This window comes from Buteo buteo, chromosome 8, assembly GCF_964188355.1.
Source record: "Buteo buteo chromosome 8, bButBut1.hap1.1, whole genome shotgun sequence".
NCBI lineage: Eukaryota > Metazoa > Chordata > Aves > Accipitriformes > Accipitridae > Buteo > Buteo buteo.
In genome coordinates, this window is record NC_134178.1 from 44,576,177 (window position 1) to 44,589,228 (window position 13,052).

General features: G+C 42.2%; 1 protein-coding gene across 1 annotated transcript in view; it reads left to right on the forward strand.

Annotated features, from left to right (window-relative positions):
* The window catches only part of GTF2E1 (general transcription factor IIE subunit 1), a 54,726-nt gene that overhangs the window by 31,782 nt on the left and 9,892 nt on the right, over window positions 1-13,052 (forward strand). Inside the window, exon 3 of the mRNA XM_075034400.1 lies at window positions 12,089-12,290. Coding sequence (XP_074890501.1) covers window positions 12,089-12,290 — 202 coding nt within the window. The remainder of the gene's footprint in view (window positions 1-12,088; window positions 12,291-13,052) is intronic.

Consider the following 13,052-nt stretch of genomic DNA (forward strand, 5'->3'; position numbering starts at 1 on the left):
GAAGTGCATTTTTGGTTAATGTGTTTTAATTGAAATCAACAGTGAATTTCAATCACTTAGTCCACTTAGATAACCTGTCAGTCTATTTTGTTAGCCTAGTGACATTTGTTAAACTAGATTTCTCATTTTGTGTCTTCAGCTTCTATTTTCCAGGCTATCTGTCATGGCGTCTCCTTTCAGTGTACATCCAGTCTGATGTCCAAAGATACATTTTGTTGGGGCGTACTTTATGGAAAACTTAGGGTTTTGTTTCGGAAGACGTTTCAGGTGATACATTAAATACTTTTTATCTAAGACTGTTAGGTCCATACAGTCTGCCTTAAATAGCACATTTTCTACAAACATGCATTCTCAAATACAAAAGGTGGGATGAAATCTGCTATTTCTTCACTTTTTTTAACCACTCTTCTTTTCTTTTATATTTTCTTTTTAAATGGTAGTGCTGTTTTAGGTTGTTAACAAGGTATTTCCTTACGCAAAAATAATCTGAGGGCTCTGTCCCTATGTAACAGTAAGTGGACGCTCCTTCAGCTCTTATTTTTCAGGTGATCTAATTTGAGATGTTAGCAGTAAGAAGAAATTAACTTAAAGCAGAAATAAGATAGAATGACATAAAGAGAGGTGGTCCCTCTGGACTCGCAAAATTTTCAGATGTCAGGGAGGCTTTTTAGAGCTTTATCTGGCATTACTGTAAGCTTCATCAATATCTCTCTTTAACAGTTCCATGAGCGAGATGGCAAATCGCTAGCGGGTTATCTGCAACAGCAGTAATCTTTAGGTCAGGAACATTGTTAAAATATACCTGATACTAACAAGTCCTTTTCTCTTGCTGGTATTGCAAATGATGAGAATACAAATAAATTACTTTACTGGCTTATTTCTTCTTATGCATAGGTCAGGCTGAACTGGAAAACTAGTCTCGCTGGCTTTGTTTCTGATCAGTTCTCCTGTGTGCCACTGCAGGAAGGTCAGACTCTTAGTATTTTGCATCTCTAGCACCTGAAATGTCCTGTCTTATTTTTTAAGTAAGTGAAATAATCTCGGGAAGCAGTTTATCTCCTTGTCCTTGCCCTTCCAAACTGCTTCTTTTGGTATGCAAGTTGTTGGAGTGAGAAGACAGTTTAAGGAAAGTTATGTGCACATGGGATGGCTTGCTCTTTAAATCTTTTTAAGTGGTTGGATGCTGGTAAGATGGGGTTATATACAAACCCTGCAGTGCGGAGGTGCCTGGCTCCATCGGTGAGTGTTACTCAGTTTTACAATGAAACCTGTGATGAGAGACTGCAGTGAAGAAGGCAAAAATTGCCCTTAGCTGTAGAAGATATTTTTCCTTTAAAAAGAGCAGTAATTGAAAACAACACCTCCTTTCCAAGCAGGTAGTAGAGGTGAGAGTGCTGGGAATTTGGTCTTTGAAGGGTGGTTAGGCAGATATCTTGTTTTTTAACATGTGCCTGTGGCACTTGTGACTGTCTCCTTAGGCCATGCTGTCATTTTGGTCCCTCTCACCTACATAGGCCCGTGTGGTTCCCACTGCACGGATCAAAAGAAAAGGGATAGATAAGGTTGTTCTCTGGGAAGGTAAAAAATAAACACACACACACACCACCCCCCCGGTTGCTTCTTTCACTGAGGCAGTGTGGGAGAGAGCTACCCAGACCTCAGTCCCAGCTTCACAAGAGATCCTGCCCAGTATCATGGGCAGAGATTTGAGCAGCCTCAGCAGGTTCTCCTGCACGTTTCGCCTGGTGCCCTGTTATTCCCCTCCCCAATTTCTTTGTCCAATGTTTTTGTAGGCCTAGTGTGTGTTAGCTTCCCTTTCTGTTCCAGGTTACCTCCTGGCATATGTGCGACTCTGCCACTTAGAAACTGCCAACTTTTTTCTCTCCACGGCAATTCTGGCACCTTCCCACAGTTTGGAGCTCAGCTCAGTCCCGGAGAGCCTCTCTTTCCATTTGCTCTCTCTTTTCTACTTAATGAGAAAATGGGGCCCTTCCTGCCAGCCACTGCCTCAGCCACGAAGTGCTGCCCAAGCTTTCAGTGCCGCTCCCGTCACTAATGGCTCCGTGCGGACAGAGGGAAGGAGAGTGGTCAGGCACTGAGCGCACCGTCTTTGGAGGAAGCTTTGCCACCGCACTTGACTTCTCTTCGCTCCCTTTTGCCGGCTCTGGACGCAGCGCTGAGCACCACGTTAGGTGCAGGGGGTCCCGCGGGTGGGATCTGGCTCGGCTGTAATCTTTTCCCAGCCGTGAGAGGTGGCCCTTCATGCAGCATTACTTGGATGGGTTTGCAGTGTCTCATTTGGGCATGCCACAAGGAAGGGGGGAAAGATATTTCCTTTGAGAGTGAAGAAGTAAGAACTTATGTGTGAAGGAGTTTTTAAAAGGCATAGCATTAAGAAGAAAAGAGAACAGGGGGTGGTATGACTATCCAGAAGAATATCTAAACGTACGAAAAAGAATACATGGATATTCAAGTTTTCTGGATGGCTGGTAACAAGTGAGGCTTCATGTGATAAAATGTGAGAAATATAAAAAGATTCAATAGATTTATAAAAATACTGTGTAAGGCAGCAGTTAAAAGGTGGGAATTCCAGGCAAAGGGCATGTGCACAAGTCTTAGAAGGGGATCTGTTACCCTTTGTATAGCTGAGAATACAAGTTAGTTGAGTAGAAGATGCTAGCCTGCATCATCCTTCGTATTCGCAGCAAAAAGTGAATCGCAAAAAGTCAATTGGAGGGCAATACCCATTCTTATCACATACTATTGTATATTTTTGCAGTGCTGGGGAACCTTTCAAAAGCTGCAGGCTAGGAGTGTGATCTCTTACACCAGTAAATAGCTGGCAAGTGTTGCCCATGAGCTATTCCAGACGTTGATCAGGAAGGAGAGTGACATGATGTTTGTTCTGATAATAGACTATTTTTGTTTTAAGTAACCAGCATCTGAAAAACCTGCTGTGTTTGTTGTGAAGGGCCTCTAAAACCTCTCGGAAAACAAAAAGGGAAAAGTTAGACTGAAGAGCAGCCTGTCCTCTTGGTGTTGGCCCTTCGTGTGATGCCATTGAAAATAAGGCTGGAAACAATGCGCTGGCGTGGAGCTTGCTGCCTTGCTTCCTCTTTCCTGCCGTTGCCAGCTGCTGCCATCCCAAAGCTCACCACTGCTTGAAGCACTGGTATGGAAACGCCTGCTTCTGACATTGGCCCCGTTAGCCTTTCAAATACTGCCTTGGGACAATGGCTTAAGGATTTCATTCTTGCTCTTTGTTCTTAAATAGATTTTCTTGTGTGTACATGAGCAGATTTGCACAAAATGCAAAGTCTTAGCATCCATGGCGTGTTCCCTTGGGTACTCTTCTTTTTAACTGGAGTTTATTATAATGAGTAGAAAATGATATTTTTAAATTTTTTTGTTAATCTGTATTATTCTCTGTTGGCGGCCCTAGTAGCTTTGTGGAGGAAGCTCATGCAGTAGGGAATTTTTCTTGCTACACATTAGCTCTGAAGAGAATTTGAAAGTAAAGGCCTTCAGTTATTGGCATTTCTGAGCCACCATCTATTGAATTTGAAGCCCTTTTTGACTACAAGTAGCATAGTAGGTGTGCCAGAGTTGTAAATCTTTCTCCTCGGGGAATCTGTTGTATGTTACTAAATGGATTCGGTAGTGACAGTGAACATGGAAGAATAGATCTCTTCCAGAAAATAGGAAGTGCTGGTGTGGTTTAACAAACGGATCTCAGGCATGGGAAGTATTTCATGTTTGCCATTGCCTGAAACAGGGGGGGTCTGGAACAAGCCTCTGAAGTGTTCTGTTTCACTGTCCCCAAATGCTTGAGATTTTCAGGGAAGAAAAACACTGTCCTTATGTATTCAAAGGTGTTGCCAAGGGTGTCTTATTTCAGCAATTCCTACTTTTATTGTTAACAGCAGGGTTCATTTTGTGCTGAGAGGGTCCAGAACAAGTGCTGGACACTATTCTTGGCCATCTGTAATAACATTCCAGCACCACCATTTTTCCCAATTATGCCTAGGATAATGTGATTGCCTGAGTAAAATCCGCTCTGCAGCTTAACAGAGAGACCTTCTGTTTCCAGGACTGCCAGTCCCTCAATTTTTATACATTTACACACTGCTCTCAGGGAGAATAAATAATACATGAACATATGCACTGGCTAAGTGAAATTTTCTTCTGATTATAGTGAGACACTGGTTAATGGCAATTATAAAATATATTTCTTCCATCTTTTGCTAATCCTGCTGTGCATTTAAGAGTATGCCTTTATCTTTTTTGTTGTTGTTGTAAGTTGCCATCTTGTTTTTATTTTTTAAACAAATTGTTTTGGTCATTTTTCGTATGTTGGTGAGTTGCTGTTTTGAACCCTCTTGAACACATTTCTGGCAGAATTACCTCATCTGAATCAGAAATAGTGCTACTCCATAAGCGCCCTTAAATGCTGTGTCTGCTACATCTATATTGCAATAATAGAAGCTTTGAAAAGAAACTGATTGACATTAATCCCAAGTGAAATGTTTACTCTCTGTTTAATACCTGGTGGGCAATTCAGTACTGTGACTCTATATTAAACAACAAAAATGTTTAAGAAGCATTATTAAGGCTCAAAATCAGGTACTCAAAGTCAGAGCTATGTCTTGGTGTGCATATGTTACAAAATGGTGTTGAATTGAATGGTCAAATAGTGGGTTTTCCACTTACTGAATTCATAGAATAAACCTTTTTTGAAGGCTGATTCGGAGGGTAGAAATATATGAGGCTTCTTCCCAAACCTGTTACACATCTGGGCTAGGCAGTTGAGTGCTGTCCCGAGGACCTGGATTTTATCCTCCTGCCTGCACCATACAGACTGATTTCATATTGAACAGGTCAGTGAAAACAAGCTGTTTGTAGGTGAACGATCCTTGCTCGTTCTCTAATTCACAGAAACCTGTCTTAAAACCTTATGGTCTGATACTGAGAAGTATCGATCTCACAGCTATTGACTCAGCAGGATTTATGCTAGAATATGTACAGATCTGGGAGAAACTGGATCTAGATTTGGGGCATATAAAGTTAAAAGGAATTTTTTTTCCTTCATTTTGGGGTCGTGATCCCATTTGTAAACAGTAGATAACTCAACTTTCTTAAGAATTCAGATATTGCAGAAAAATTCATAAAGAGATTAAAATCTCACTTCAGATAACAGTATTAGTTACATTATTTGTTCCTATCCCCATTTCTAGCTGAACTGCTGTGCTTGACATTTTATAAACGTGCACTCCACATGCTTCCTCACTCATCTGAGGCAGAATTGTGATATAAAAAATGTTTTAGCAAATTTCAGTCTAGGATCTGATAATAGGATGTATCAGGCAGCCTTTAGTATTGGTTGTTGCTATCTTTCCTGCCTATAATCCTAATTGTATGTACCTGGTAGTAGTACCTCTTCAGGAAAGGCAGAGAGGAATAGAGGAGATGCTGTACTTTCTTAGCCTGCTACGAAGAGAGCTGTCAGTTTTGGGAGCAAGATGCTGTATTTAGCAGTCCACATGCACATCTGCTCAGGCCTCATCTGGTGAGTGTCACAGTTTGGTTGCAGTGCCGTTCACAGGGGTGCTGCGTACTCGGCTTCAAACTACAGCCGCTGCACTGACCGTCTCCGCTGGGCAGCACCATCCCATGTACTTTTCAGTTCTCTGTTTTCAGATACCACCCGCATGTTCTGGCTTTGCTCTGTCACTGTCTCTGACCAATGTTACTCATCTCACTTGCAATATACCTTGTCTTCTCTACAGTTAGAAATTTTAAAGTGAGCCTTTTCAGACTGCTGGGATGAAGCCTGACGCATTTTGGGTTTCAATGGCAAAGCTGGATGTTTATTCCAGAAGCGAGGTTAGCAAATCTTCCCAAAATGCTGATGTTTCCTACACGTGATCCAGTGTTTGTTCATGTACCCTAAGAAGCTCTGACAACAGCGTCTGCTCTGGACTATCCCAAACAGTACTAATATAAAAACATACACTTTCTGTGTCACATTTCAAGATATAGTACTGCAGTGAGCCCTGGGCTGTGGGGTGTCCTCAAGAGCTTGAGATCCAGTGGACCATGAAACCTGTCTCAGAAAGATGAGATGTGGCATTACATTTTATGTAACACACTGTGCTCTGTAATTGACTCTTTTAATGCATGTGTAGAAACACTAAATCACTTGCAAGAGAGAATGGTATTGCTGTGGTGTTCAGGAGACAGATTTTTTTGATGGGTTTCTCTGTTTTTTGCCTAAAACAACTGGAGTTTTGGAAGTCAAATGTGAATGCAAATGTACTTGGGACTATAGGCCTCCACTAAGGGGAAGAAAGAGAGATGGGGCCAGGGAAGGCTACCCAATAAAATTGACAGGAGACTCATCTTTCCATGGGGCAGGAGTGCGTTTCCCACGCAGACACACTGGATTGCTTTCTCATTGAGATGCTGAGGACAGTTTAATGAGGACTGAGAAGTCTCTGTAAGTCAGGGAGTCACTAAAGATCAACAGCTCCTACAATCTAATCTGCATTATCATTAATCCAGTTAACAGTCAGCTGTTTTAACAATTAGCTCTGTTACTAGCTCAGTCCATTAAGGTCACTAAAACTCTCTTTGCTTCAATTTAACCCCTTGGGTTGCTACTTCTAGTAGGTAAGTATCCTTGTATCCTAATGTGGAGTATGTTATGGTAACTAATGATCCTGATCTGTTGTAGCCACTCGGCCTACTATTTGTGTCTTTAATGATTCAGGAGAGAAATGCCTTTAGGTGCTGTCGTAAACAGTGCTCTAAATCTTGAAAATCAATGAGAAATGAAAGGAAGTTAATTATAATTTGTACTGACAGCACTGCCTATTACTTAGGTTGCTAAGTATTTCCATTACATGAGCTTTGATCGTTTGTGGAGGGCGGGCGTAGGAATTGCTCAATGTTTTTTGTTCTGTTCAAAACTTTGTCAAATGCTTACTTTATGCTGAGTTTTTCCCATTCTGTGCATCCGACTAAGTTTAAATTGCTTAGGAAAATTTAATTAAAAACCAGTTTGGCTGTATTGAAGAATGGACTGATGAGAAAATGTAAGAGGAGACCGGAGAAATGTATATTCTTTTGCCTGTGTTACATTGTTCTGAATGACAGGTTGTGCTGTGAAAAGATATTCCATCTCTCTGGCTTGAAACAGGAAATTAATCTGATGACCAGGGCTCAAATTAAGAAACAGAATTAGCTGATCAAAGAGCATGGGACAGAGAGGCGCAGGAGTGGGGAGAGGCTGGGATTAGAAAAAGCAGCCCAGGAAAACAAGGATGGACAGAGCAGTCTGAGAAGCCCAGTCTGAGAAAGCAGGACTAGATAGACCAAGACTTGCTAGCAAAGAGAATAGGACTATCAGAGTGGGGAAAAGCCAGGAACTAGGATGGGAGCAGATGAGAAGAGCTGGGAAGGAAACCTCGGGCTTGTGTCTAGCAGGTAGGATAGCAGTTCCCACAAAGCACATCTCTTTCAAGAAGCTAGAGCAGGACCCAAGGTGTTCCCTTCTCATCCTCCTGTTTTTTGCCAGGAAGCAAGCTGGCAAGGCGTCCTGCTCCCTCTGCAGCACTAGCAGGTTGTCACCTTCTCTTCATGGAGTCAAATGGCGGAGGCCAGTGCGGAACTGAGGGCTCTAGGTCTGCAGATTAACCATATGGCTGTCGGCACAACATCACGTGGCGGGAGGCATTTGTCCGTCTTCCTGTTGGTAGGAAACTCCTGTCCTTTCCTCAGGGCCTTAATGCTCTCTTTTTAACATTCAAATGAAGTACTCAGGGTTAGGGAGTGGTGAAATTAAAGTTGCTTATGCATCCTGTAACTTTTTCTCTGTGACATAACTTTCCCCCCCCCCCCCCCCCCCAAAACACATGCTTTGCTCAGTGAGAGAGAGGAGCTGTCCGCATGTAATGTACTTTTTGTCTGGCTTGCTGCAGAAGAAGGGAAAACATGCAGTGTGAGAGTCAGGGAATTACTTGAAGAAAATGGCTGTAGTAGCCACAGGAACATGATCTGATCTTCCAGGCCAGCTGAGTTTGTGTGGTGTTGGACTAGTCATTCTGAGCTAAACTTTTCAAAGACTATCATTAGCTGTTGTACCTAACTCAATTAAGATGCCTGATTCTAGAGCCTGGAAGAAGATTATGAAAAATACTGCACGCGCTTTTCTGAAACAGAAGTTGCAGAAAAGTATTTCTTAGGCATCTCAAATCAAGTACTGCTCAAATCAGCAGATACTTCTGAAATTGTGCCATCTGTGCCTTAGCTCACTCTCCATGTAATGGTAATAATGCTACTTCTAAAAGAAAGTTGTGGGAGATTTTGAAAATAAATTAGCTTAATGTTTTGTGACGCAGTCAAGAATAAAGAATTGGATGAGGATGAAGGTTGGAGGAATCAAAAGGAGCTGAAAGATTATAGTATAAAGTACAGTGTCGTGCACCTAGCATCTAATGCAAATGCTTCCTATAAATGTGGAGTTCATCAGCTGAAAACTACAAAGGAGGAAGAAGATCTGGGAGTATTGCTAGATGTTGTGATAATTGAGGCAGCACTTTCATGATCTGTTACACTATGATCTTAAAAGGTCTCAATGGCTGTCGGAGAAGGACTAATGCCGTTGGGCTTTTGGGAGAACTCATCTGGACACTTGTATATACTTCCACCTTTACAACAGAAAGACGAGCACAAACTGGAGAAAGTGCCCAATGAGGCTGATAGCATGGTCGGAGGAATGGGTGGCCAGTTTTAAAAGGCAAAGAAAAATGTGTGGCTTGCAAAATGAAGTTGGAGGGATGAGTAAGACAGCAGTTTGTAAATATACCTGAAGGATTAACAGCAAGATGGAAGCTAGTTGAGCTGAGGTGCGTTTTTTTGGCACAACACTAAGTAGGTTTGAAATGAATGGGAATACGTTTAGGTTGAAAATTAAGTAGTTTGTAAGTGTCGGAGTAGTGAGAGTCTGAGGCAGTATCCCAAAGGACAGAGTGGAAGAAAGACACCTGCTTGGGCTGGAGATGAGGCTTGAACCCTTTGAGAAGGGTGTGAGCAGGACCTGGGCTCAGACTTAGGAGGCTGTACCCAGTTAAATGTGTTAATTATAGCAGATGCAGCATGTACGTTTGGACATCATGTGTGCAGTGTGTGTGGGCGGTTGACCTTTTCCTTCTCTCAAGTGAAATCAAGTCATTAGGAATTATCTCTTAAATATTCTGGCCCTATACTTCAGAGCTTGAGCTGCTTTAATCTTAGCATGCCTTGGGGAGCCAGATTACCAGCGTATCTGCCCTGCAGAGTCTGGGAGCAGATGAGGAGATGTCTTTCAGATGGCTGGTTTTTTACGTGCAGCCAGAGAGGTGCCTGAGCATGTGTGGAAAAGAGGGGATGTACGCACTCTTCATTAGCATTCCCAAGATGCAGGAAAGCCTCATGTCTGTTTGCTCCAGGATATCTACTTGTTCTGGTTTGTGCAGTATATTTGAATGGAAAACTATCAGTTGTGTAAGGGCTGGGGGAAGAAATACATCGTTGGAGTGGGAACATTGCCATTCTCAGCCTTTGGATGGCTTCCACTTCATGATTGTCGCATGCAATTCATATCTGTAAGGAACACATGTCACTGCTGATGTGATGTACCATGTCATAAAAGCTCTGGTGACATTTTGTGACCTCTTAGAAGTCTAATGAAAGAGGTTTGCAACATATAAATGCCATCTGCCGTGGCAAAGCAACTTCCCAGTTCTCTAATCACGTATGCCTCTTGTGAAATGCTGCATCACCTCGAAAAAAAATCAGCATATTAATGGAGGAAGCTTGTCATTTCACTCATTCCCAGATTCTTTACATAATTCATCTATTAACTTCTTTTTTTGCTTATTAAGAACCCTGAGGGGTGGAAGTTGCAGCAAATCCATGATAGCTTTAGGAGTTCCGTTTCATTAGAGCTGTATTTACTTTCTGATTTTTTGGTACTCTGAATTGGAACCATTCTCCCTACGATCTTAATCTTTTGCAAATACTCATGGGGTTCACAGATGGAAGCGTGAAAAGTCTGAGCTGTCTCAGGAACATGTAACAGGACTTCGGGGGGGGGGATGTAAAAAGAGGGGAGTTTTCCTCATTAACCTGTGGTTTTTTTCACATAGTCCATTATGGGATCTGAGATGTGCTAATTATTTTAAATTGATTCAACTTGTTTGCCAATGTGTCACGCCAGTAGCCTCAGATGTGGGATGAGGAGACCAAACTTTGGCTTCAGTTTTTGCCAGGCTGACAGCTTATATAACGTACAGTTTTGGAATCAGTAGGGGCAATTTTTACAGCCTGAGAAAATAGGCAGAGTGTTTCATGCTTGGATGGGAGAGAAGAGCACTTTATCCACTTATCCTTTACTTTGCATACTGCTGTTGTTGGGTGCTCTAGCTTTAACATGTAGATAGACAAACTTTATAAAGAGAGAGTTTATTGCAGGAAATGTGTACATATTACAGGCTGCATATACAACACATTCACGTTAGTTTATAAGTAATGATGAGCAAAAGCTACTTCAGATGGTGCTGATGTAGAAAACTGGATCTCTACAGAGAGGCAAGAGATCTACCTCCTGTCATAAACAGTGCTTCTGTGTGTTTTCCAAGAAGCGTGCAAGCATTGTCTAGCCCTCACAGCCATCAGTGAAGAAGTTAGGTCTGGTTTTATTGCTGTATTACAGGCAGAGAAGGAGGTACACTGAAAAATGAAGTGACAAGACTAGCAAATCTGTGTAAGCAGCAAAGCAAGATGCCAGAAGCCCTGGCTTGCCAGCCTGTCTCCTTACATCATGCCCATATGCCCTGGGCAAACCCCATTTTTTCAACTGTGCTTGTACATAGCGTCAGTGTTATAGCAGGCTTCAATACTGGTTCTAATTCTGATTTTTAGACATAAGCTTATCATTTCCCTGATATGACCTATCCTCAGGCTCCCTATTGGTAAAAAGATCTTTTCCTTTCTTCACTGGAGATGATGCTAGATGCATATAGGTGTCACAGAACAGATAAATAAAAAAATCACACAGGCACAAGAGAAATCGAGAAGCCTGTGAGCGTCGCTCTGGATGTAAGTGTTATGAGGAGGCAGTGATATGTTCTCAGTCCAGCACTTGCAAGGATAAGTCATTACACTGTGCTGCTCCCCTCGTAGTGGACCATATGGTAAGGTCCTACTGTGCATGTACTGCCCCAAGGGTCCTACTCGCAGATGGAGTGATGAAACTGAAAAGCCTGCTGTGCAGGAGTTCAGAAGGGTTTTTTTGTAACTGCATTGCCATGCAACCATTTCAGTTGCCTTTGTTTGACCTGTTTTTATAGATCCTGATGAGGTCTGTAAAAAGAGCTTATTCTTAATTGCCATTCATACAATTCTTATCTTGCCATTCTTCATCTCAAGAAGTTGATATGGGGGTTAGGTGGGATTAATTTTTTCATTTGCTGCTCTGCAGTAATGACTATTTTGCATGTTTTGGCCCTGAAACAGAAGGAGAAGCCATCTTTTTTGCATTAGTTGCAGAGTGAAAATGGTTATACTAACAGTTACTGCAGGCTGGTTGGTGCAGTGTGAAACTAAACCCTATTTCATTCTGAAATTAGCCCGTTTGCGTTGGCCTGGGAGATACCAGTGCAAGCACCTGAAACAGAAGATATGTGAACTCCTAAGAATATATCGTATAGCATTTTATCACAGCCCAGTCGTAGCTGACATTTAAAATGTGCAGCAAGAAAGAGGGAGTGAGTTTAGGAGATGTCTCAGTAGAGGTACTGCAGCCCATCTGGGCTTTTCAGAGCAAGAAACTGTACCCAACTGGCTATCACTGGATGGCATCAAAATGCTTGCTTTGTTGTCTGCTTAAATAATAACCAGGTACACTGTGTGTGGGAAGGGACTGTCGGGGAGAAAAGCTATTTAGCATCAAGCTAAGAAAACAGCAAAGCATTGCTGTTTCAAAGGCTGTACAAAGAGCTGGGCCTGTTGCTTTCTTTCCAATGCTTAGCAACTTTTCTCATTTTAGGAACTTTCCGCTGTACTTTCTGTGAGACTGAAGTGGAAGAAGATGAATCGGCGATGCCCAAAAAGGATGCAAGGACACTCGTGGCAAGATTTAATGAGCAGATCGAGCCCATCTATGCGCTGCTACGTGAGACGGAAGATGTTAACTTAGCCTATGAAATCCTCGAGCCAGAACCCACAGAGATTCCTGCCCTGAAGCAGAGGTGGGAATGCGCCTGGTCTTCTCCCTGTTTCCTTGTAGTACATTTTTCTGCTCTGTGAGGCTTTCCTAAACCTTGTGCAGCCTTTGACTGCATTGAGGGCTTACTTGTTCAGTACCAACTATTCAAGCAACTGACTGGTTTCCCCAAGGAATGTGTGTTTTATAAGGAGGCAAAGAGCCATAACCATTTTTTACTAAACAAGGCAGATGACTATTCTTCTGGTCAGCCTCCTGTATGTAGTTTTCTGTGGGGTGGGGTACTCGAATTACCTGCTGCTTGCTGTGCTGTAGCTGGTATGTATACCAAGCCCTTGCCCCAGTATTTAAGAAATGCAAACTGCAGCTGTTTGGCAAAGGACTGAGGGTGCCATCTACACTGTCTTCTTTCTCTCAAACCCTTATCTTTCATCTATTCCTTTTGCTTCTACCCAGCTTCTGAAAATAAGCTATCTGCATTCCACACTTTGTGCTCTAGTTCGAAGACATTACTTGTAATAAGGGTATTTTTTTCTTCTGATTTTCTCCTACTTGTTACACACCTTTCTGGGAGAAGACCATGTTATAGTCAAAAACTCTTTAAAATATTCCTGCCCATGGGAAATGACACTTTCTTTCAGAACATTCCTAGCTGTACAAAAACAGATTATGTTTAAATAATGCAGAAAGATGTGGGGAGCTGTCAGTTTTGTCAGCTGTGGTGAAATGTGATGCTCTTCTCTGTGTTTAAAAAAAAAATTAATTAAACACATGGGGGGGAATGTAC